General features: G+C 38.7%; 1 protein-coding gene across 1 annotated transcript in view; it reads right to left on the reverse strand.

The window, feature by feature from the left end:
* mnat1 (MNAT1 component of CDK activating kinase) overlaps positions 1–22,104 on the reverse strand; it is a 169,349-nt gene that overhangs the window by 84,475 nt on the left and 62,770 nt on the right. Inside the window, exon 7 of the mRNA XM_078562267.1 lies at positions 6,177–6,298. Within this exon, the coding sequence (XP_078418393.1) occupies positions 6,177–6,298 (122 nt within the window). The remainder of the gene's footprint in view (positions 1–6,176; positions 6,299–22,104) is intronic.

A 22,104-nucleotide genomic window follows, 5' to 3' on the forward strand; every position in this document is an offset into this window, starting at 1 on the left:
CTACACTATCCTCCTCACAGTTCACAATGCTTCCAAGTTTTGCGTCAGCTGCAAATTTTGAAATTGTGCCCTGTATACCAAGGTCTAGGTTATTAATATATATCAAGAGCAGCAAGGGTCCCAACAGTGACCCTTGGGAAACTCCATTACAAACTTTCTTCCAGCCCATAAAACATCCATTAACCACTACAGCAGTAGAAACCCAAGTTCAAATTAAAAGAAAAATATGGGATAATATATTCAGACAGAGATAAATTTGAACTAGTTGGGGAGAACGCTGCTAAATGTATTCCAGTTTATCCAAAGGTATTATTTCAGTAGCAACTTTCCCAGGATCTTTACTGTTAAAAGAAAGTATTATTTATTTTTCAAAAACAAAACCCACAAACAGGGAATACTACATGCATAGCACAACATCTGTGTTACAACTTCAATGAATCTGTTACAGAAACAGGGCTTGAATCCACTGGTTTAACACTTTTCACAATGCTCAGTCATTAGGGCAGTCCGACAAACATTTAGATCTGCCAGTTTCTCCCCTTTCTTTAAAAATGCTTAGCAATGAAGCCAAAGAAAATTACTTGTAGTTTCAGGATGCTATGGATAAATGAAAAGATTCAATGAAAAAATAATTAAAGGAGAATATCAGAATAGAAGAGATGCAAAGCAGGATAAGGAAAGCTAACGAAGTGTGAGGAAAAATGTCAAAATTCAAAAGGATCAGTAAAGTATTTTAGAAGTCTATCAGTAAAAAGAAAATTGTTAAAAGTGGGTGGGACCCCTAACAGGGGATAGCTATTAATTTGTAGACGATCAAAAAATTGACTATGGTACTTAACAAGTCATCGGTTGTCACTAAAAAGCGGATTAGAGTAAAGAAAAAGAGGGAAATTATAAATAAAATGAAGGGAGATGAAGTGCCAGGCCTGATGCAATTACATGCAAGGATCCTGAGAAAGATGAGGAAGAGAATTGCCGATGCCACACAAAATATATTTCAGGTATGTGTGCCAGGGAACCTGAGAGTGGAAGGGAGATACTGCTCATTAAGGTGATTAGAGGCCAATTAGTTTAACATTGCTGGTACAGAATGAGAGATTATAATTAAGGATGAAATTAACATCTATCTAGATGGAGGGAAAATTGATAAATGTAACCAGCATTGATTTCGAAAGGGACAATCATGCTTCACCAACCTCAGAATTCTTTGAAGAAGTAAAAGACCTGGTGGATGGGCAAACTATTGTACAAGTAGTGTAAATGGAGATTAGGAACGCCTCTGACAAGGTACCTGCCCTGGGAGTATGAGGAAAAAATGTCAAAAATCAAAAGGTCAGTAAAGTATTTTTGAAGTCTTTCAGTAAGAAGCAAATTGTTAAAAGTGGGGTGGGGCCCTTGACAGAGAGATTCCTAAAGATTAGGGTGTGTGAAATTAGGGAGAGAAAATCAAATCACCCATAAGGTAATTGGTCTGGAGGGAGTGATATCGAAATTAGCAGATGATGCCAAAATAGGAGGCTATTATTGCTTCCTTAGAAGACCAAAGAAAATCATAAAGAGATACTGATAACTAGGGGGAATAGACTAAACAGATTCAATATCAGTGAGTATGAATGGTACAAAATGGTTAAAAAAACAGCAGTAATTCTGAGTGGAAGTAGGATCAATGTTGTGGAAGAGCAGAGCAGTTGGGACAGGTTCAAATGGACATTGGAAACAGCAAGTGAACAGAATTTTTATATTTTATTACTAGTATAGAACATAAAAGCCAAGAGGTTATGATGAACTACTATAAAAATCTGAGTACTCTATGCAGCATAGAACTCTACAATTCCGAAGGAATACAATGCATAATTTTTAGGATGTTGCCTGCTTTGAGGGAATACAAATAGAAAGAAAGTGCCTCATTAAAATTGGGCTCTTTTCTTTTGAACAGATTATGGGGTGATACAACAGAAGTGTTTAAAGTTATGAGAGGATGGAAAAATTAGATGGGAGCATAAAGTTATTCAGGTGTGAAACTTATCAATGTCACATAATATTTTTGTTAGCAAAATTAAAGTTCATCAATTAAAGCAGTGCTAGCATGGATACAAAACACCAAAATGGATAAGATAACAAAACCTTTATGAGGATGGAGAGGAGATTTACCAGAATTATGCCAGGATAAGTAGAACCAGTTATGTGGAGAGAGATTGGAGTGGAGAAGGTTAAGGGGTGATTTAAAATTGTTAACTCTAAACCTTCATCAATGTCATTATCAAATAAGGAATTACACATCATTCTGGCTCCACTCTTATTTTAGCTTTCTGATAACTCTTGGGATTAAAACAGAAAGGAACATAAAACTCAACGACGCCCGTATTTTGTTTGGGGAGGGCTATCCAGTGACAAAACAGTGCATTAGCAGCTGGAGGCGTGCTGCTTTAGTTTCTTCCCACTTATGAGCAAAGTTGAGACCTCCAGGAATATCATGTATCAACACAAACTTGCATTGATATAGCACTCATGTGCATGAGATATTTCAGAGTACTTTACAATGAGGAAAGGGATACAATGGGTACAAGTAAAAACAAAGAGGATATACGGGAAGAGGCTTGGATAGATCAGAAAGCATTGCTCAAGAGAAGCGCTTTAAGGAGGTTTTAAAAGCAGAGAGGTGGTGGATGGAAGAAGCCAGATAGACAATTCAGAGGGTTGGAAACTAGTAGCTGTAAAAACAACTAGCAATGTTCAAACAAAGAAGCAAGTCAAACTTGATATTGGATGAATAAGCAGAAATGGAAATTAAAAGATCACTCTTCCGGTTTGAGACCATGGGGTGATTCGGAAATGAGGATATGAGTTTTAAAATCAACACATTCGGTTCACAAGGAATAACTACAGCTTAAAGATGATTGGGGGATAAGAAGCATGAGGCCTAATGCAGGTGACGACATGAACAGTGGATTTTGGATTAATTGAAACTTGGCAGGTGAATGCAGGGAAAACAGATAGAAAAGCATTGGAGAAGCTAGGCTTTGATGAAGCAGGCACCCTAAGGTATTGCCATTTCTGGACTTGATTTTCAAAGTTGGTCCCTATTGTAGCACATGTTGAGTACTGCTGCTTTGTTCTTAGAGGAGGCTTGGTGCTGCAGGCAGGAATTCTTGATCTATGCTAGGTCAGGAGTTACTATTTGTTGTCTGCAACACAAGGCTGGCTTAATTAGTGTAAGTTATAAGCTGCATCTGGGGTCAGCAACAGAAGATTGTCAAAGTGCAGGCCTATAATAATTTCCTGATCCCTTGTACCAACATGTTAGCTGTTCTGACCCAAACTTACAGCTTGCCATGCCAGGAGGCAAAGGTGTGTCTACAATGCATATATTTGGCTATACTCCTGAGTTTGAGTAAATGAGAATATTTAACATATGAAAAGATATTAATGGAATGAAGTCAGTATTTCTAATCAGGTTTCTGGTAAAGAAAAGTGACTGTTATGCAGTTTACTTTGTTTTTAACATCTATCCTAAATTGATTTCAGTAGTATAATGAAGCTCATTGTGCAGTAATTCAGTTTGTTAACTGTTACTTTTAAGGCCTGTCCATTTTTTCTCTACCCACCTTCATGAAACATGACAGTTAAGTCCTGTGACTGATGTACTTATTTTATTTGGATAGTCTCTTTGCCACTAGATGGAATACGCACATACGAAATAGGAGCAGAAGTAGGCCATTTGGCCCCCCTTGCCTGCTCCGCTATTTAATAAGATCATGGCTGACCTGTTTGTGTTTTGAGTTCCATATGCCCATCTACCCACGATAACCTTTGATTCCCTTGCCTAACAAGAATCTATCTACCTCTGCCTTAAAAATATTCAATGATCCCGCCTCCACCGCCTTCTGAAGTGGAGAGTTCCAAAGTCGCACAACCCTTTGAGTGAAAAAATTTCTTCTCGTCTCTGTCCTATAAGGGCGACCCATAATTTTACAACAATGCGCCCTAATTCTGGAAATAGCACGGAAACAACGATCTCATCCTGGGAAGGGAGAAACTCTATACTAATATGACTTTCTCTACTCGAGTTGTGTTTCCTGCCATCTGACCACAGATCGACCTTGCTGATGCCTATTCATAAGCCAGGCTTCACTGCCAGCACAAAGGAAAACACCTGGCGACATCTACAAAGGAGAAATTGGGATGTAAAAAGGGAATGTATTTTGGATGTAGAGATGTGAAGAAAAGATTTGCACCTAAGTAAAAAACAGATTCATGTTTAGTGTCTCAGAAATAAATTTTTATGCTGCCTTGGAGAACATAGACTATTTCATTTGAGTCAAAACCAAGATGCAGAGTCCTATGTACAAAATTTGCTAACATAAATGTCAGTATAGCACCAAATTACATCACGTCCTTGCTTCAAAGGTTCTAGATGAGCGGATTTTTTAGTGAATACTCTGAAAATCAATGGGGAGGGCATAGATATGCTTCTTTCAAAATGGGGTTCTAAAGGTTTTGTGAATTTCAAAAAGTGTGGAGGAGGACCTCTATAAATAACGGGTTTAGAGAAAAAGTATTTCGAAGTGAGATTTTTGCACTGTGTCAATTCTGGCCTCTTGCCATTGACAGGTGTGCTTTCAGTTGCCTTGGCCCTAAACTCTGAAATTCTCCCCCTAAACCTCTCTCTCTTCTCTTAAGATGCTCTTGAAAACCTAACTCTGATCAAGCTTTTGGTCATCTGTTCTGGTATCTCCTTCTGTAGCTCATTTTTTATTATATACATTCTTGGAGAGAAAAAATGGTCAGATAGATTTTAGGAAAGTGATGGGTTTGATTGCCCAGCTGATTATGGATTAACATAAATTATTTTTATTAAAATTCCTTTTAAAATAAAAAGCAGAGTGAAGTTTATTTGTAAAAAGGAGTTTGAAATTATCCAGAATACAATTGGCCAAATCTTCCAGCTCCGGATCATTGGAGACCAAATGTACAACCAAAGATGCACATGGAGACCCTGCGGAAGACCTAATGCGGTGACCTACATGAGAATTGCCCAGGAAGTTTGAACTTCCGATGGGCATTGCCCTGCTCCCAGGACCCTGAGCAAATAGCTCAAAGTCAACAATTTCAGACAGTTCTGCAGTACTTGCCTGGGTAATTACCCAGGAAATGTCAGACAAAACCTAGACTAACTTCGGATTAACTCCAGAACTAACTCCAGAACTGACGCCTCCCACCCACCACCCCACCAACTAATCCCCCTCCCCAGTCTCCCCCAACCCGACCTACCTACCCTCCTCCCCCATCTACCTACCTACTCACTTAGCCACCTAAGCCCCTAACCACCTAACCCCTTACTGCTGTAAAAAGGGGGCATGTTCAGTCTTCCCCTGACTATACGCCGCTTCAATGGAGTTCCCTGAGGATCGCTGTGCTCTGCATTTCTGTAAAAACCAGGCTCGGAAGGTCCCGGAAGAAATGTGGAGCAACATCAATTGAGGGGAATTTTTGAACGGAGCAGCAAACCAATGATGATTGCCTCTCCTCGGAAGATCTGGGCTATAATTTTTTAAACTAAAAATTCAATTTTTTATATGCAAGGGGAGAGCTGCACGCATTCAAACTCTCTAGAAATGTGTGCAACAATTGGATACAGAACAAAGGAAACAGCATTTTGAAGGCGTTGACACAATTTTAAATTTTCTGATTACAGCCATTCCCAAGCTCATTTATTCTATAATTCTGTCAATATTTTCAAGTGGTCCCCTTGAAATGAAAACTCAAATTACTGAACAGAGAAAGTATAACTAATTTTAAATATGAAAGGAGCAAAAATGTTACAAAAGATATTTGAGTCACAAATATCGTAATTTTACAATATTTGTCGAGCGTTTCCAGTTTTACTTTATGCCGTCCTTTTTTAAAATCACTCGCTTGGCAATTTGTAACTTTGCATTATCTGAAGCATTATGGTGCCTGCATTTTGCCACAGGAGAATGGAGATCAAAGGCCAGAACACAGAGATAGAACTTTGTAGGAAAGCAGGTCCATAGGGTTTCTATGAAAAATCTTAAAAAAGGAAATCTCTGTGGATTAAACATACAATACATCAATAGAGTTATTTGTGGACTCATTATGCTTTCAGCAAGAACTGGGTAGGACAGTCATTGTGAGGATATAAATTCATTACTTACCCTCGTTTTCCAAGGAGCTCATATTCTGGAACTTTAGGTCCATAAGTCTCTATCTGCAATGGCTGGTAGACATACAGTGCTTCTTCTATCTTTGGCATTGGCTGTAAGGATATCTGCTGACCCTGTTTACAAAACATATTGCATGTTAAAAGGGTTCTTTCTGTAACAGAAGAAACAAACTTAGTGTATGTAATACCATGCAGCACAAATATCACTACAGCTCCATTATTATCAATGAGTATTACAGCTACAGATTACTTCACGAAAATCTAGCAAAACATAGTACATAAAATTAATTTCAGCCCATTTTCTTAAACTGTACAGAATCAGAAATTAGAGCAGGGGAGGGCATTCTGCCCAGTACACCCGTGCTGATACTTGCTCTTCAATTGAAACAAACTACTCTAATCCAATTTCTCTTATTTTTTTCCTTTTTTAAAAAAAAATCTCAATTTCAAAAACCTACCTAATTCAATTTTATGACGTTATCACTTTTTTCTCAATATCAATAGCCACTTGTGTAAAAGCCTTTCAGCCTATATAAACCTGCTGTAAAAATATTCTTCTAAATTTCCCCTTTGTTCTTTGAATGACAATGTTGCGTATGTGCCCCCTTCTTATCAATTCTTCAAAAAAAAAGGAAACAATTTTTCATTGTGTTAATGAGTTGCAGAATGAGTGTGCAATTGGCAAATGAATTTCAAGAGTGAGGTGGTGCATTTTGGTAGGAAGAATAAGGAGGCCACATACTACTTGGATAATAAGAGTTTGAATAGTGTAGAGGAGCAAATGAATAATGGTGTATAAGTACACAAATCACTACACTAACGATGCAGGTTAATAAGGTCAATTTAAAAAAAGCAAACAGAGCATTGGGTTCAATTTCTAAAGGAATAGAATTGAAAAGCAGAGAGGTTATATTAAACTTGTATAAAATTTTGGTTAGACTACACAGAATATGTGTACAACTCTGGTTTCCATGTACAGTAATAAAAAGGATATAGTGAGATAGCAAAGGTACAAAACAGATTCACAAATATGACACCAGAACTAACAGTATATGTTTATCAGCAAAGGCTCAAAAGGCTATGGCTCTTCTCTCTTGAAAAGAGAAATCTGAGTGATGACCTGACAGAGGTCCTTCAGACAATAAAAGGATTTGATAAGGTAGCTGGAAATAAAATGGATCCACTTGTAGGGGTGTCCAAATGGATCATAAATATAAGATAGTCATGAATAAATCCAATAGGGAATTCAGGAGCAATTTCTTGATCCAAAGAGATCAAAATATTTATCTTCATTTTCTATAAACTCTCATTAGCGACATCATTGCGATACCAGATAACAGTACATTTAAGTGTATAGAATTCTAAATACTTGCCAATTCCTATAAAATTCAATGCAAGCAAAGTCATTAAATAAATACGACTTATAGAACTTTTCAATACATAAAACTCTGGAGAAATCTGTTTAGAAAGACACATAAATATTTAAGTATTTATTTGAAGTCAGCTAGTTTTATCCAGTAACAAAATTGTCCTGAAATACTTTTAACATGCAAATGGCAGCCTCCTGTCTCATAAAACAATAGTTTGTGTCATGATTGTCTGTGTTAAGCCTTGCCTGTTGTGGCTCGAAAGTCCCACAATGGCATAGCAGTCTCTGCTGCATTTGCTGCAGAGGAAGTAGTGGGCTGAGGAGTGCATGATTCATTGGCCTCAGTGTTCTCTAGGACCTTTCCACAGCCAGCTGAGCTTTTGTTTCTGTTCACCTCTTCCAATGCCTTTCCAAATACCAGAGGACACCAGAGGTCAAGGCTATCAGCAACTGTCTCCCAATTGTCAGTGTCAGCCATCTTCATATCTCACTTGCAGCGGAGGTATGGGTGCTCAGGAAGTCCTGACCCAGTGGCCAGTTCACCACACAGAAGGTTTTTGGATATACAACTGTCATCCTTCCAATGAACGTGGCAGAGCCAGCGCAGATGTCATTGTTTTAGCAATGAGTGCATGCTGATGGAAGTAGCATAACTTAGTGTTTGCAAGTATACTATCTGATCATGTGAGGTGTTACTCACAAACTTGAAGGATGTACTGTTTCTAAATAATTGCATATGACATGCTGTAATGCTATGTATTATTCTGTTGGCATAAAGGAAATTAGCAGAACTTGTGGCACAGTAGGTAGCGTCCCTGTTTAAGAAGGGAATGAGGCAAAAGACGGGAAATTACAGGCCGATTAGCCTGACCTTTGTCGTTGGTAAGATCTTAGAGTCCATTATTAAGGATGAGATTTCAGAATACTTGGAAGGGCATTGTAAAATAGGGCAAAGTCAGCGTGGTTTCATCAAGGGGAGGTCATGCCTGACAAATCTGTTAGAATTCTTTGAGGAGGTAACGAGTAGGTTAGACAAAGGAGAGCCAATGGATGTTATCTACTTGGACTTCCAGAAGGCCTTTGACAAGGTGCCGCACAGGAGGCTGCTCAGTAAGATAAGAGCGCATGGTGTTAGAGGCAAGGTACTAGCATGGATAGTAGATTGGCTGTCTGGCAGGAGGCAGAGAGCAGGGATAAGGGGGTCCTTCTCAGGATGGCGGCCGGTGACTAGTGGAGTTTCGCAGGGTTCCGTGTTGGGACCACAACTTTTCACTTTATACATTAATGATCTAGATGAAGGAACTGAGGGCATCCTGGCTAAGTTCGCAGATGATACAAAGATAGGTGGAGGGACAGGTAGTATTGAGCAGGCGGGGAGGCTGCAGAAGGATTTGGACAGGTTAGGAGAATGGGCAAAGAAGTGGCAGATGGAATACAACGCGGGGAAGTGTGAGGTCATGCACTTTGGTAGGAAGAATAGAGGCATAGACTATTTTCTAAATGGGGAGAGAATTCAGAAATCTGGAGTGCAAAGGGACTTGGGAGTCCTAGTCCAGGATTCTCTTAAAGTTAACTTGCAGGTTGAGTCGGTAGTTAGGAAGGCAAATGCAATGTTGGCATTTATTTCGAGAGGACTAGAATATAAAAGCAGGGATGTGGTGCTGAGGCTTTATAAAGCTCTGGTCAGAACACATTTAGAATATTGTGAACAATTTTGGGCCCCGTACCTCAGGAAGGATGTTCTGGCCCTGGAGAGGGTCCAGAGGAGGTTCACGAGAACGATCCCAGGAATGAAAGGCTTAACATATGAGGAACGTTTGAGAACTCTGGGTCTATACTCGATGGAGTTTAGAAGGATAAGGGGGGATCTGATTGAAACTTACAGAATACTGAAAGGCCTGGATAGAGTGGACGTGGGGAAGATGTTTCCATTAGTAGGAGAGACTAGGACCCAAGGGCACAGCTTCAGAGTAAAGGGAAGACCTTTTAGAACAGAGATGAGGAGAAACTTCTTTAGCCAGAGAGTGGTGAATCTATGGAATTCATTGCCACAGAAGGCTGTGGAGGCCAGGTCATTGAGTGTATTTAAGACCAAGATAGATAGGTTCTTGATTGGTAAGGGGATCAAAGGTTATGGGGAGAAGGGAGAATGGGGTTGAGAAACTTATCAGCCATGATTGAATGGTGGAGCAGACCCGATGGGCCGAATGGGAAAATTTCTGCTCCTATGCATTATGGTCTTATGGTCTTATTACCTCTGAGCCAGAAGCTATGGGTTTGAGTTCCTCTCCAGCACTTGATGGCCACAGCAGGTGCATTCATAATGCAGCCAACCTACAAATCCTTACAATATGCCTATGGCAGATGGTAAGAGTGGGAGAAACTCCTGGTCAGCCATGCTTGATGCGAAGTGGCACCCCTTAAGCTATAGCCTCTGGCTTCAGGCTAGTGACCTGGTCCAGGAAAAGCAAACTATGGAAAACAGATGTAACCATGTGCTTTATCTGCTTTGTGTGTATCTAGATGCAGGAGGTTTTCTAATTCCAAGTCTATAGTGGAAATGTATACAATCCACCACATCCCTCTTTATGGGCACATTGTAAAATTTGTCTATTTCTTGAGGTCAATTAGAGGCTAATTCCTTAGGCACAGCCCAAGATTTGTTAGAAAATAATGGCTTTTCTGTAGAGTCACCAATAATAGTAATGAGGAAATGGCCCAGGTTTCTCTAGATTGGCACGTGCTTGTGGTTTTCTGGCTCCTCCCAAAGGTCACAAAAACCAGCAGCAAATGCCTGACGTTCCTCCTCTTGCTTTTTATTTTTTAAAAAGAATGGTCAGTTGTTATTTTTTTCCAACAAAATGTTCATCGAGTATTCAAAAATAAATGAAAGCATTCAAAAATAAATGAAAGCATTCAAAAATAAAATGAAGGTATTCAAAAATAAAATTAAAGGAGATGCCAGCCCAAATATAACAGATGTTTCATCATTAATGGTACTTGTACAAGAGAAGGTCCTAATTAAGCAATGATGGTGAAATATTTTACAATTTTACACATTTTTAAAAAACATGCCGCAGGGCAAATTCAATTTTGGTGAACATATTCATGGATATTTGCAGGGCTACAATGGAAAGACAGAGGAGTGGGAGTGGTTGACTTGCTCTTGCAGGGAGCTGGCACAGACACAACGGGCCGAATGACCTCCTTCTGAACTGTAACTATTCTTTCATTCTATGATTGCATGACAATAAACTAAATCGCTGGCATTTGCTCAAAACCTGATGCTAACTTTCATTCTACGAGGGGTAGTTATTTTGGGAGATAAATTGAAGTTTACTGATGTCTCTGATTATTGGCTAGCTCGCTCAGCCAATCTAACTGAAAATATGTGTGTATACCAAAACTCGGAACTGATAAGATATTGTGAAAAGGATAGAAAACCCTAACTGACCGTTAAATATATGATACGGATGGTATTTATACATGTTTTTGCAGTGTTAAGTGATTTACACATACTTAATCGACTCAGGTAGATGAGGGTGAAAATAAACCTATGACAGTTTTCAGCTGATGAAGCAAGCATATATAACAGCTGCAACAACAGAAGTGTTCAGCAAAATGTTTTCAGTAATACAAAGGGCACACTTAACTTAAGACACCAAAACAATTGCTGATAGCAAAGGAATATTTAGTTTAATTTTATCACAATTTGTACAAAATTATTTGAGCATTTAGATGAATAAAAAACATTTTTTGTATGCTGACAGTAACTGTTATTGCATTATAGATGCATGCATAAAACAGCCTCTGCAAGTATTTCTTAGACAGGTTTTCAAAACTCAGACCATCAATTTGCAACATCCCTTCACAATTTTCTTCAAATCCTTTTCCATGGTTTTGATTTGCTTTCTATCCAAAACCTCATTCAGCATTCCAATGTGGCCCAGCTAAATGTCTCATGCAGATTCAGCATCATCATTTTGCTCTTGTACTTAACGACCTCAGAACTCAATTTTCCCTTTTAAAGCCTTTTTCATCTGCAATTAGATGTACATATCCCCAGTCCTTCATGTCTTTGAGTGTTAGGCTATATGTTCTTTTCCTGGTGTACTATTACATGTTCATCTATGTGGAAGATCCTTAGCCAGAGATCTGTCCCAACTACTAACTTACATGTACTTCTGCAGTCTTGAATGTGTTGTTACCTTCCAAACCCATGTCTATCTATCTTAAAGCCTGTTCTTTAGCTTCAACCTTTTTATGCCTGGTTAAACTGTTTTTAATTTGCATTTTATTCGATTTCTTTCTTTTTCTATCAATGATCAGCTGTTTTAATCTTCAAATCAACCTGAGCTAGGCTTTCATCCCTTTATTCCAGTCCAAAAACTTCTTTGTGGCTCAGGTTTTCTTTATCTATTCTGTTATGATCATTGGCATCTGAATGTTCTTCCCCCTTCAACATATTTACTTCAGTCCTAAAGTAACAAGTTGCTATTTTGCTTTTACTGCAGTTCTATAATTATATTTTAGTCCTTTTCTTAAATATATGCATTAGTGCATCCATTGCAATGTTGATTTGCAATAACACTTTAATAACCTAACAAATTGGAGCTATATGCCTTAAGTGTTACACTCACTGAGTGTTTTTCCTTAGATTTAGGGAAAATAAAAAACGTGTAATTATGTTCTGACTAAAGACACCAGACTGAGGTGTCTTCGTTTTTTTTCTGTGGGTTTGAGCATTCTAGATAATATCAAGTTTAATTTTAATCAAATCCATTTTAGATCATTAGCTTACATTCTAATAACCCTGAAGACATTCGAAACTTGTTATGCCAGAAGTGGTTTCAATCTCATTTCACAAAAAAAATTATTGAAGTAGACAAAAATGGCTTCACTTAATGATTTTTTTAAGCTCATAAGTATTTTAATACCTTGAAATTTCAAATCAAATCTAAAGAGACAGTGGGTGGAAGTTAATGCAGCCCGTTATGGTGGGAACTATGGCAGGTGGGCCCATTTATTCATGGGAGAGGCCTCACCTCAGTCTCCGAGTGGATGCAAAACCTCCCCCAACTCAGTCGGAGGACGGAAGGGGCTGACACGGGATTCCCAAACACTAGCGGTGGGAGGTCAATTAGGCTCATTAATGAGCCAATTGATACCCATTTAATTCCTGAGCCCATGCAATCCATTGGTGGCTCAGGGATTAAATGGGAGCCAGACAGCTATCCCTCATCTCCTGAAGGGCCCCCAACAAACCCAGTCAGATTTGCTAGCGGTCTCCCGAGGTTGGAGAGGGCAGTGGGGGTTTTGATACTTCGTGCCCAATCAAGGACATGGCATCGGGAGAGGCGTTCCACTGAAAGTTACCCCCTGCCATTGCCTCCAATCCACGTCTCCCCTTCCCATGACCCCCAACCCATGATGCCCATCCCACCTTCACTCACCTATGGCCTGCAATCCCTTGGTGAACCTGGGCCTCTTGTGGGTGCACTACTCACAGTTGCCACCACTCCCCATGGCGCTGATGACAATGAGGAGCTGCCAGCCTCTGTTTGGCCAACAGCTCTCTGCAGGCTGGATTTCCGACACCAGAATCCCAAATCCCAAGGAAGGCCCAATGTTGGCCACTTAAGTGCCTGAAGGACCCCCATCGGGCCAATTAAATCTCACCCAGTAGAACTACTTAGTCTTTTACAATCCTATATCCCAAATGACAAAAAGTACAAAGTTCAGAGCAAATTTTGCTCTTTAATGCTTGCTTACAAACATACTAAAGTTTAGTTATCTACAGAATTAAATGTATTCTTTAATCCCACTATTTAATAACACGCATGATTCCAAACCATTTTTGGATGACATTACAAAGTAATTAGCATCTCATTTTTGGAAAACTATATAGAGAATTTCAATAAAATCCTTCTTCTTTGGCTCCAAGAAAACAGAACATTCATTTTCAAAATATTATAAAATTGATGCATTTCATGATGTGTTTAAAATATGTCAGCTCTCAACATTCCTTCTCAATGAAACAATGGCACCAAAGATTTTTAAACAAAGCTGTATGAAAAGTATCTACACTCTGTTTCATGTCATTTTTTCCATTTGCTTAAGAAAAAAGAAAAGGCAATCCTGTCGGGGATATTAAGATACGAGGAAAAGATTGACCTACAGAAAGGCTCTAAAAATTATAGTAAATGAAATAAATTAAAAAGCAAATCAAACTAGAAAATTAATTACTTAAATGAAATCACAGAAGTGACAATCTAGCAGTACAAGAACTCAGATCAACAAGTTTTCTGGCTTCCCCTTACAAAAGGGAAGCATGATTGACAGCCTGTCAAACACATATACTTTACAAACTCACCAAGATGCTGCTGTTGCTCAAACAGTAGGGTGCTTCAGTTTTGCTCACTTTTACCAGCGCCTGTTACTCGCCTTCTGCAATTAGCCCTGTACCCACCATTCACAGAGACAATTGCATTTGGGCTGAGCTTGACAATGAAACTCTCTAACTCTTCCACATTGACCATCATCATGGTGTAGGCAGCCAAATGAAACTCCAGCAAATAATTTCTGATCTCAGTCTGCTTCACTAGATAATTTGCCCACTATCTGAGACGTCCACTCTTTCCCTATGCTCCTATTTATAAAGCCCAAGACGCTATTGTTCTTTTTATGGCTTTAGCTACCTGAGCTATCAACACACCATTCTCTGCAAAAAAAACTATATCAAATCTAATTTTAAGAGAGTTTCAAATTAATCACAGACCAAAGATAAAGCTGATAATCAAGAATGGAGTATTTATGGTATATCTACACCATTGTTATACAAAGTAAAACATTTTTCTCTAATATGTTTGGTGAATGATGAAAATATTAACAGAAATAACTAACTGAAATGGAGAGGAAGTGTAAATTGTGAAGGGCTTTTACATACCTAATCAATGAGGAACAAGAAAATTATCTGATGGCTCAGAAAGCATAGCAGGGAGACTTGCTCACAAACACAGTAATAATACTCATTAAAAATTTGACTAATTATCAAATTGGGCAAAACTTACAAATAATGTCATAAGCATAAAAGTTATCCAATTACAATGTTATAGCATGCAGTAAATTGATTTCATCCATATGATCATTCTGCTCCATGCAGCCTCCTTAAATGGAAAATATGACTGTCTGAACCATGGTCCACTGTAGGACCATTCCCAATGGCACAAAGGAACAAAGAATATCAGTTTTCCCTGATCTAAAAGCTGAAAGATTTTCACTCCTTGGCATGTTAGCACACCAGCATAAAACACATCTTTATTTTGCCTAACTATGGCTTGATTTCAATTATGAAGTGTGGCATAGATCAAGGTACAACACAGTCATTGGGTACCAGTTCCTTTTAACTTGTTCGTGGGGTGTGGATGTCACTGGTAAGTCATGTGGAGATGGGTTAGACTCTCTCTTGTTGGAGATGATCATCATCTGGCACTTGTGTGGTGCGAAGGTCATTTGCCATTTATTATCCCAGGCCTGAATGCTGGTCACACTACATGTAGGCATGAACTGTTTCATTATATGAAGAATTAGAATGGAACTGAACAGTGTGTATTTCTAAGCGAACTTCCTACTTCTGACCCTAATGGAGGAAAGGTCATTGATGAAACCACTGAAGATGGCTAGGCCTAGGATACTGTCTTAAGGAATTTCTGCAGTGATATCCTGGGGTGAAATGATTGGCCTACAAGAAGCACAACTATCTTCCATTATGCTTGGCATGACTACAGCCAACCGCGTTTTCCCACCAACCACCCCACCCCCCTGCCGCTCCCAATTCACAGTGACTTGCATTTTGTTAGGGTGCTGCCTTGATATCAAGGTTAGTCATTCTCACCTCACATTTGGAAATCAGGTTTTTTGTCAAGGTTTGGACCAAAACTATAGTGACATCAGGAGACAAGTGGTCCAGGTAGAACCAAAGCTCAGCGTTGGTAAATTAGCAGGTTACTGTTGAACAACGCCTTCCATCACTTTGCTGATGACTGAAATTAGGGTGATAGGGCAGAAACTGGTTGGATCAAACTTATCCTGCTTTTTGTCAACAGGACATTCCCTTGGCAATTTCTGTTTTGTCAGGTAGATGCAGCTGTGCTGGAACAACTTCACTAGAGGCACAACTAGTTTTGCAGCACAGGTCTTGAGCACTGCAGCTGATATGTTGTCAGTGCCCATAGGCTTTGCTATATCCAATGTTCTCAGCTGTTTCTCAACATCACATGGAGTGAATCAAATTGGCTGAAGTATGGCATGTGTCATTGTGGGGATCTCAGGAAGGGGCCAAGATGGATTAACCACCCGGCACTTCTGGCTGAAAGTGGTTGTAAACATTTTGACTTGTTTTATGCACCAACGTGCTGGGCTCCATTGTCATTGAGGACTATCCACTACCATTGCACATGGAACCTCGTCCTATCTGCTTGAATGTTCATCACCACTCGCTTCTGGATGTGGCAGCACTACAGAGCTTTAATCTGATCCGTTGGTTGCAGGATCACTTAGCTGTATCTATAGCATGCTGCTTCCACTGTTTAACATGCTGCTTCCACTGTTTAAGATGCATGCATATATTTATACAAGTACTGTGGTGTAGCTTCACCAGATTGGAATCTCATTTTTAGTATGGCTTGTGCTGCTCCTGGCATGCTGTCCTAACTCCTCATTGCACCAGGTTTGGCACCCTGGCTTGATGGTAATGGTGGAATGATGGATATGTCAGGCCGCGAGGTTAAAGATTATGGTGGAATACTTGTCACTACTGCTGGCCCACAGCACCTCTTGGATGCCCAGTTTTGAGCTGCAAAATCTGTTCTGAATCTGTCCCATATGGCATTGTAGCAGTGCCACACAACACAATGCAGGATGTCCTCAGCGAGAAGATAGAACTTTTGTGCTCAACAATTGTGCTATCGCTTCCATCAATATAGTCTTGGACAGTTGCAGCTGGAACAAGTAAATTGGTGAGAAAGAGGTCAAGAAGATTTTTTGCTTGTGTTGGTTCGCTCGCCACCTGCCGATGGCACAGTTTGGCAGCTACATCCTTCAGGGCTCAGCCAGCTCAGTCAGTAATGTCGCTGCTAAGCCATTTTTGGTGATTAAGCCCCAATGCAGGGTACATTCTTGTGCCCTTTCTACCCTCAATGCTTCTTCCAAGTATTGCTCAACATAAAGAACTGATTCATCAGCTGGGGGAGGGTGTTAGGTGATAATCAGCAGGAGGTTGCCTTGTCCATGTTTAATCTGATGCATGAGAGTCCACAGGGTACAGAGTCAATGTTGAGTACTTCCAGGCCACTCCCTCCTGTCTGTATACCACTGCATTGCCACCTCTGGTGAGTCTGTCCTCCCAGAGGGACAGGGCCTACTCAGGGATGGTGATGAAGGACTCAGACATTGGCTGAAAGGTATGGTTCAGAGTATATGACTACGTCAGGCTGTTGCTCAACTTGCCTGTGGGGCAGATGTCCCAATTTTGGCACAAGGCCCCAGAGCTTGTTGAGTCAGACTTTGCAAGGTTAAGGACACTGGATGTGTCTTTGTTGTGTTTGATGTCTAGGTCAATGCCAGGTCGTCCATCGGTTTTATTCTTATTACAGGCTTGCATGGCAAATGATGCAATTGTTTCTGTGCCTTAGAGCTAGCCCCGTTAACTGCATACTGATGTAATGGGTGCACAAAATGGACACGTAAAAGCAAGTTAAGTGCACACCAATCTAACGCACATTACTACACCAAGCTTGCATTTTTATTGATTAAGAAGCAAACACAGAATTTGTCACTAAATTTCTGCACCTTAGCTTATTAAAAAAAAGGTGTTACTTACTGTCCAGATCTACTATTACATCAGTTGTAATTCTGATTAAAAGCTGAGTCAACAAAATCAAGTGTGGAACTGATAGAATAGATATAACTTTTACTTTATTTGTTGTCAATATGCTAAGTAGAAAATAAACCCCATTGTGTTCAGCTTATTCTATTACGATCATCAGCACACAATGGCAATGAATTTCTGTGGTGATTCTCCTGATATCCTGATTTCCCTGGAGGAGATCTATAGAATCCTTAGAAAACATAGTAAATGGCTGAGAGCGATAGTTTATGCTGCTTCCCTGGGATCCTGCCAATTTCCCACCAAGCTAAAGTGCAGGAGACAAAACATTTATAGAATTTCAGGGCAAATTTCAACTTTTTAATTTGTGTTTGTATGAAATGTAAAATAATTTCAGTTATTTCTATTCAACTGAAATAAAACTATTCCACATTTCATACAAACACCCAAATTTAAATGTTAAAATTGTTGTTTGTCAGAAATGAAGTCCATTGAATAGATTAAATATTATTCATTGCACTTTTTTGAACTAGGTCTTTAAAATTTTTAAAGTCTTCAAATTGGACACTCATTACAAAAGTAACAAAAATCACATGACCGCATAATTTATTGGCAAAAAGTCGACTGTCAAGTCTCACTTATTTTCATTGGGCCTCACTGTTATATAAAAAAATGAAAATAGCTTCCACACATTTCCCTGTCAAAAAATAATCTATTCAATTCAATGGGTTTACCCTCTACTCACAAATCCTTACCACGTACAATGGTCTGACCTTGGCACATATACTGGTGCCAAGTGACTGACGATAAATGACAGCTTTAATGATGAACGGGTTAAAATACAGTTGTTATTATGGAAAAATGTATAAAATGCACAATTATATACTAGGAGGTTTGTTGACGCTGTATTTGTACATCTACTTAGTACTGCACCAGTTGCCATTACACATGTTGATGCCAATCAGACATTTGCTGCAACACTTCACAAAACCTAATTAATCTCTGCACTCTGTCCCTCCCCTCTCAAATCTGGCTGTTTGCCAGCAAGTCAATCTTTTTCAAATCAGTTCAATCCCTTTTAAATATTAAGCATTCAAAATAAATTCATTTCATAAATAATAAATCTACAAAGGGTCTGCACAGTAGTAGACATTCTAATAATGTTTCATCCTGATGTTGTCTAGCTTTCTTTGCTTCACAGACGAGATACAAATGGCTCATGGCTTGTCGTATACATTCATTCTGCTGACCTCTGAAATGACCTATGCAAAGGCAGTCATGCATTGCACTGTGGTATAAATCTTCACAGACAAGTAAAACCTGTTCTGTTTGGCACAAAGCCCTCTAGCTGTAAAAGCTACTCATATTTATGGAGGAGGGTAAGAAGGGGCCACATTTACAGAGCATATTATCCTTCATCATGTGACAAATTTAGCACTGTGAAAAATAATAAGTTGAATGTATTTTAAACTCAGGAGAAACAGGATTTAACAAACATTTTTTAAGAGGTGTTAATTACTTGATTGATGTTTAAGAAATTTTATATTTAAAGTTTATCGATAACATTTCTATATGTGTATGCTTGTGTGTGTGTACATATATATATATAAATTATATATATAATAAAATATATATACACACGCTGTATATATAAAAACACATCTTTAATTTGGATCCATGGCTTTTGAATTCTACAGTAAAATTTATGATGCAAAACTGCAATTTTATAGTTGGTTCATAGTCAGCCAATTAAAGTTATACATCAATGCACAAAGAAAATTCTGATTCTAAAGGCAACTGTTTTCTGGCATTCTGAGTATTTCCCCCCCCTAAACAGAGAATGGAAATTAGTTAGACCCTCAAAGTTTTTTTTAAATTAAATTATAAGAATAGGATTACACCTATTAATGGTGTAATTAAAAAGTTAAATATATAGTAATAAAGAATGTTATTCTTTCAAGATTCCAGGTAAAACACAATCTTACAAACATACCTGGTATGTGTTGAACCAGGTATGTTTGTAAGATTGTGTTTTACCTGGAATCTTGAAAGAATAACATTCTATGTTACTATATATTTAAATTTTTGATTAGACTTCATATTAACATTTGCCATTAAAAATCTGTTGTCTGTGACAGCTGTGGCTCAGTGGATAGCACCCTCATCTGAGTCACAAGGTTCTGGGTTCAAGTTCCACTCCAGGGCATGAGCACAAAAATTAAGGCTGACACTCCAATGCAGTACTGAAAGAATGCTTCACTGTTGGGGTACTGTCTTTCAGATGAAATGTTACACTCAGGCTCCATCTGCCAGCTTGGCTGAATAGCACTATTTCAAAGAACAGGAGGAGGGTAATCCCTCGTGTCCTGCCCAATACTTACCTCTTAATCGACGTCACAAAAATAGATGATCTGATCATTATCATTGCTGTTTGTGGAACCTGCTCAATTCTCAACGAGAAAACTCAGTTTCAACTCAACTGGCATCCACATAACTACATGGGGATAAGAAAATAATCTTATCCCATTCCCGCACCATGTTTCCAGTGCCTTATACAGAATGGCACAATACCAACCATGGACAAATCATCAGTCAATGCCATCCTGGTCCCTTTGCTGACATGCAGCGTAAACAGGAGAAATAAATTAGAAAATTGTTTTTTTACAGTTCTGTAGGATTCTTTTTATAAACTTTCTCCCATTTCCAAGCTATATTGAATAGATTTGAGCCAAAGAACTGGCTCTAGTCACTGGGTGAGGGTAGCAACGGGCATTTAACGTGGTAAAATTATTTAGTCAGCTCACATTACAGATTAATTTATACTCTCATAATACCAACCCACATAACACCATCTCCTTTACATCCATGGCCCTCAATAGAGCTACTACTGTACATTTTTCTGGCCCTACAATAATGGCTAACCTGCCTGAGAGATGTTGTCAAAGGTGGATTGCAGCAATTTCTCTCTCCCTGCTAACCAAACGCAGCTTGGTGTTGTGATCCTCAAAATAATTTAGTAACAAATTTGTTATTCTTATTAATATTTAGAGTGGACTTGCAGATGTGTATCATTATAAGTACTTGACAATAGATATTACATTTTTGACCAGTGATACTGCACCATTACAGTTTCTCCACTAAAGAAAAACTTCTCCAGAGTATTTTAATGATTATCATATTTCATCCCATGACCAAGCACTTTTTACAGAACCTTAAGTCACAGTTATATATTCATAAAAAAAAGTCACTTCCACAGCTTTATTTCAATGTCAAGCAACATCAGGGTTCAGGTTAAGTATTTAATTACCCAAGTGCACCTCCTATCATGCTGGAGCTTGCCAAGGAAAGATAAATCAAATGTCATGCCTGTACAATATAGGAGACAAACTGCAGCTTTACCATACAGTTTCATGACTCAAGAACTGAACAACTGAAGTACTGGTAAAGCACTTTTCATTCAGATTCCCTGTCCATTTTGGCAAATTATACTTTGAGACTATTTTTACACATTCCACAATATAAGTGATTTATCCTAAATCATGCTGATGTCAAATCTTGTGATGTGCGCTCAATTTCCATTAATTGATCAATCCTTAATCGAAGGGCAAGACAAACTAAATACAAATCATCAATAGAATTTTAATGACCAAAGCTGTATAACAGCAAAGTGCTGCACATAAAGTTTCAAACTGGTCCCAACAATACCTCAGTGTTACTAATTGACTCAATTTGGAATTCTGCCATTAATTAAAACTTCCATCCACCATGTCAACCTAAACTACTGTGGGGATTTCAAAAGGTTAACATGTGTGATGGTCAACTCAGATATTTTTCTGTGCATAATATGCTATTTTGCATTTCTTAAATTTAGATTTGTCTTTCAAAGATGAATTTCTCTCAGAGGCTCCTGTAACCAATATAGTTTAAACCATGCTCGCCTCAGTGGATTATCTCAATGCCAGTGCAGAAAAGATGAAAGTTGTCTCTCTAATGGATTGCGTCATATCATTTCCCTACCACCCACCTCCCACCCAGAAATATAGCTCCATTAATTCCACCGTTATTGCACACAACTTTCTTTATTAAAAAGACTTAAGCTCAGGATGTGGACAGCACTGGCAAAGCCACAAATTTTACCACAGTCTGATTAAGAAACAATTAAAGCACATTCAACTGAGCCAATTGATGATCTTTACAGTTTCCAAGTAGTAACTGGTAATTGCATAATCCAGCAGTATCAATATCAAAATTTAATCATTTTGAGAGGGCCGTTAGTTTAAATTCTGTTGAAGAATGTATATATAAAACAACTAGTAACATACCAACAAGAGACAAGAAGGATTACAGATGAAGCAAAAGGTTTAGTTAAATAAGAATGAAAGTCTGTACTTTTTGTTGAAAGATTTATTGAAGGAAAATTAAACCTTTGGAGATCTTGCCAAATGGAATCCTTCAAACCGCTCCCCCTCCCTGCTAAGCAGTTTCAGTGATGTAATTGGCTGTTACAATCTTCATGCATCCTGGGCTGTCTCCACTGAAAACAATGGAAGACTCAACTTCATATCAACCCAAGAACTGCACTGGATCTAAAGTGGCTCAGTTGGTAGCACACTCACTTCTGATTCAGAAGCTTGTGGATTCAAGTCCAACTCCAGAACTTGCACA

Source organism: Cetorhinus maximus, chromosome 18, assembly GCF_964194155.1.
Source record: "Cetorhinus maximus chromosome 18, sCetMax3.hap1.1, whole genome shotgun sequence".
Taxonomy (NCBI): Eukaryota; Metazoa; Chordata; class Chondrichthyes; order Lamniformes; family Cetorhinidae; genus Cetorhinus; species Cetorhinus maximus.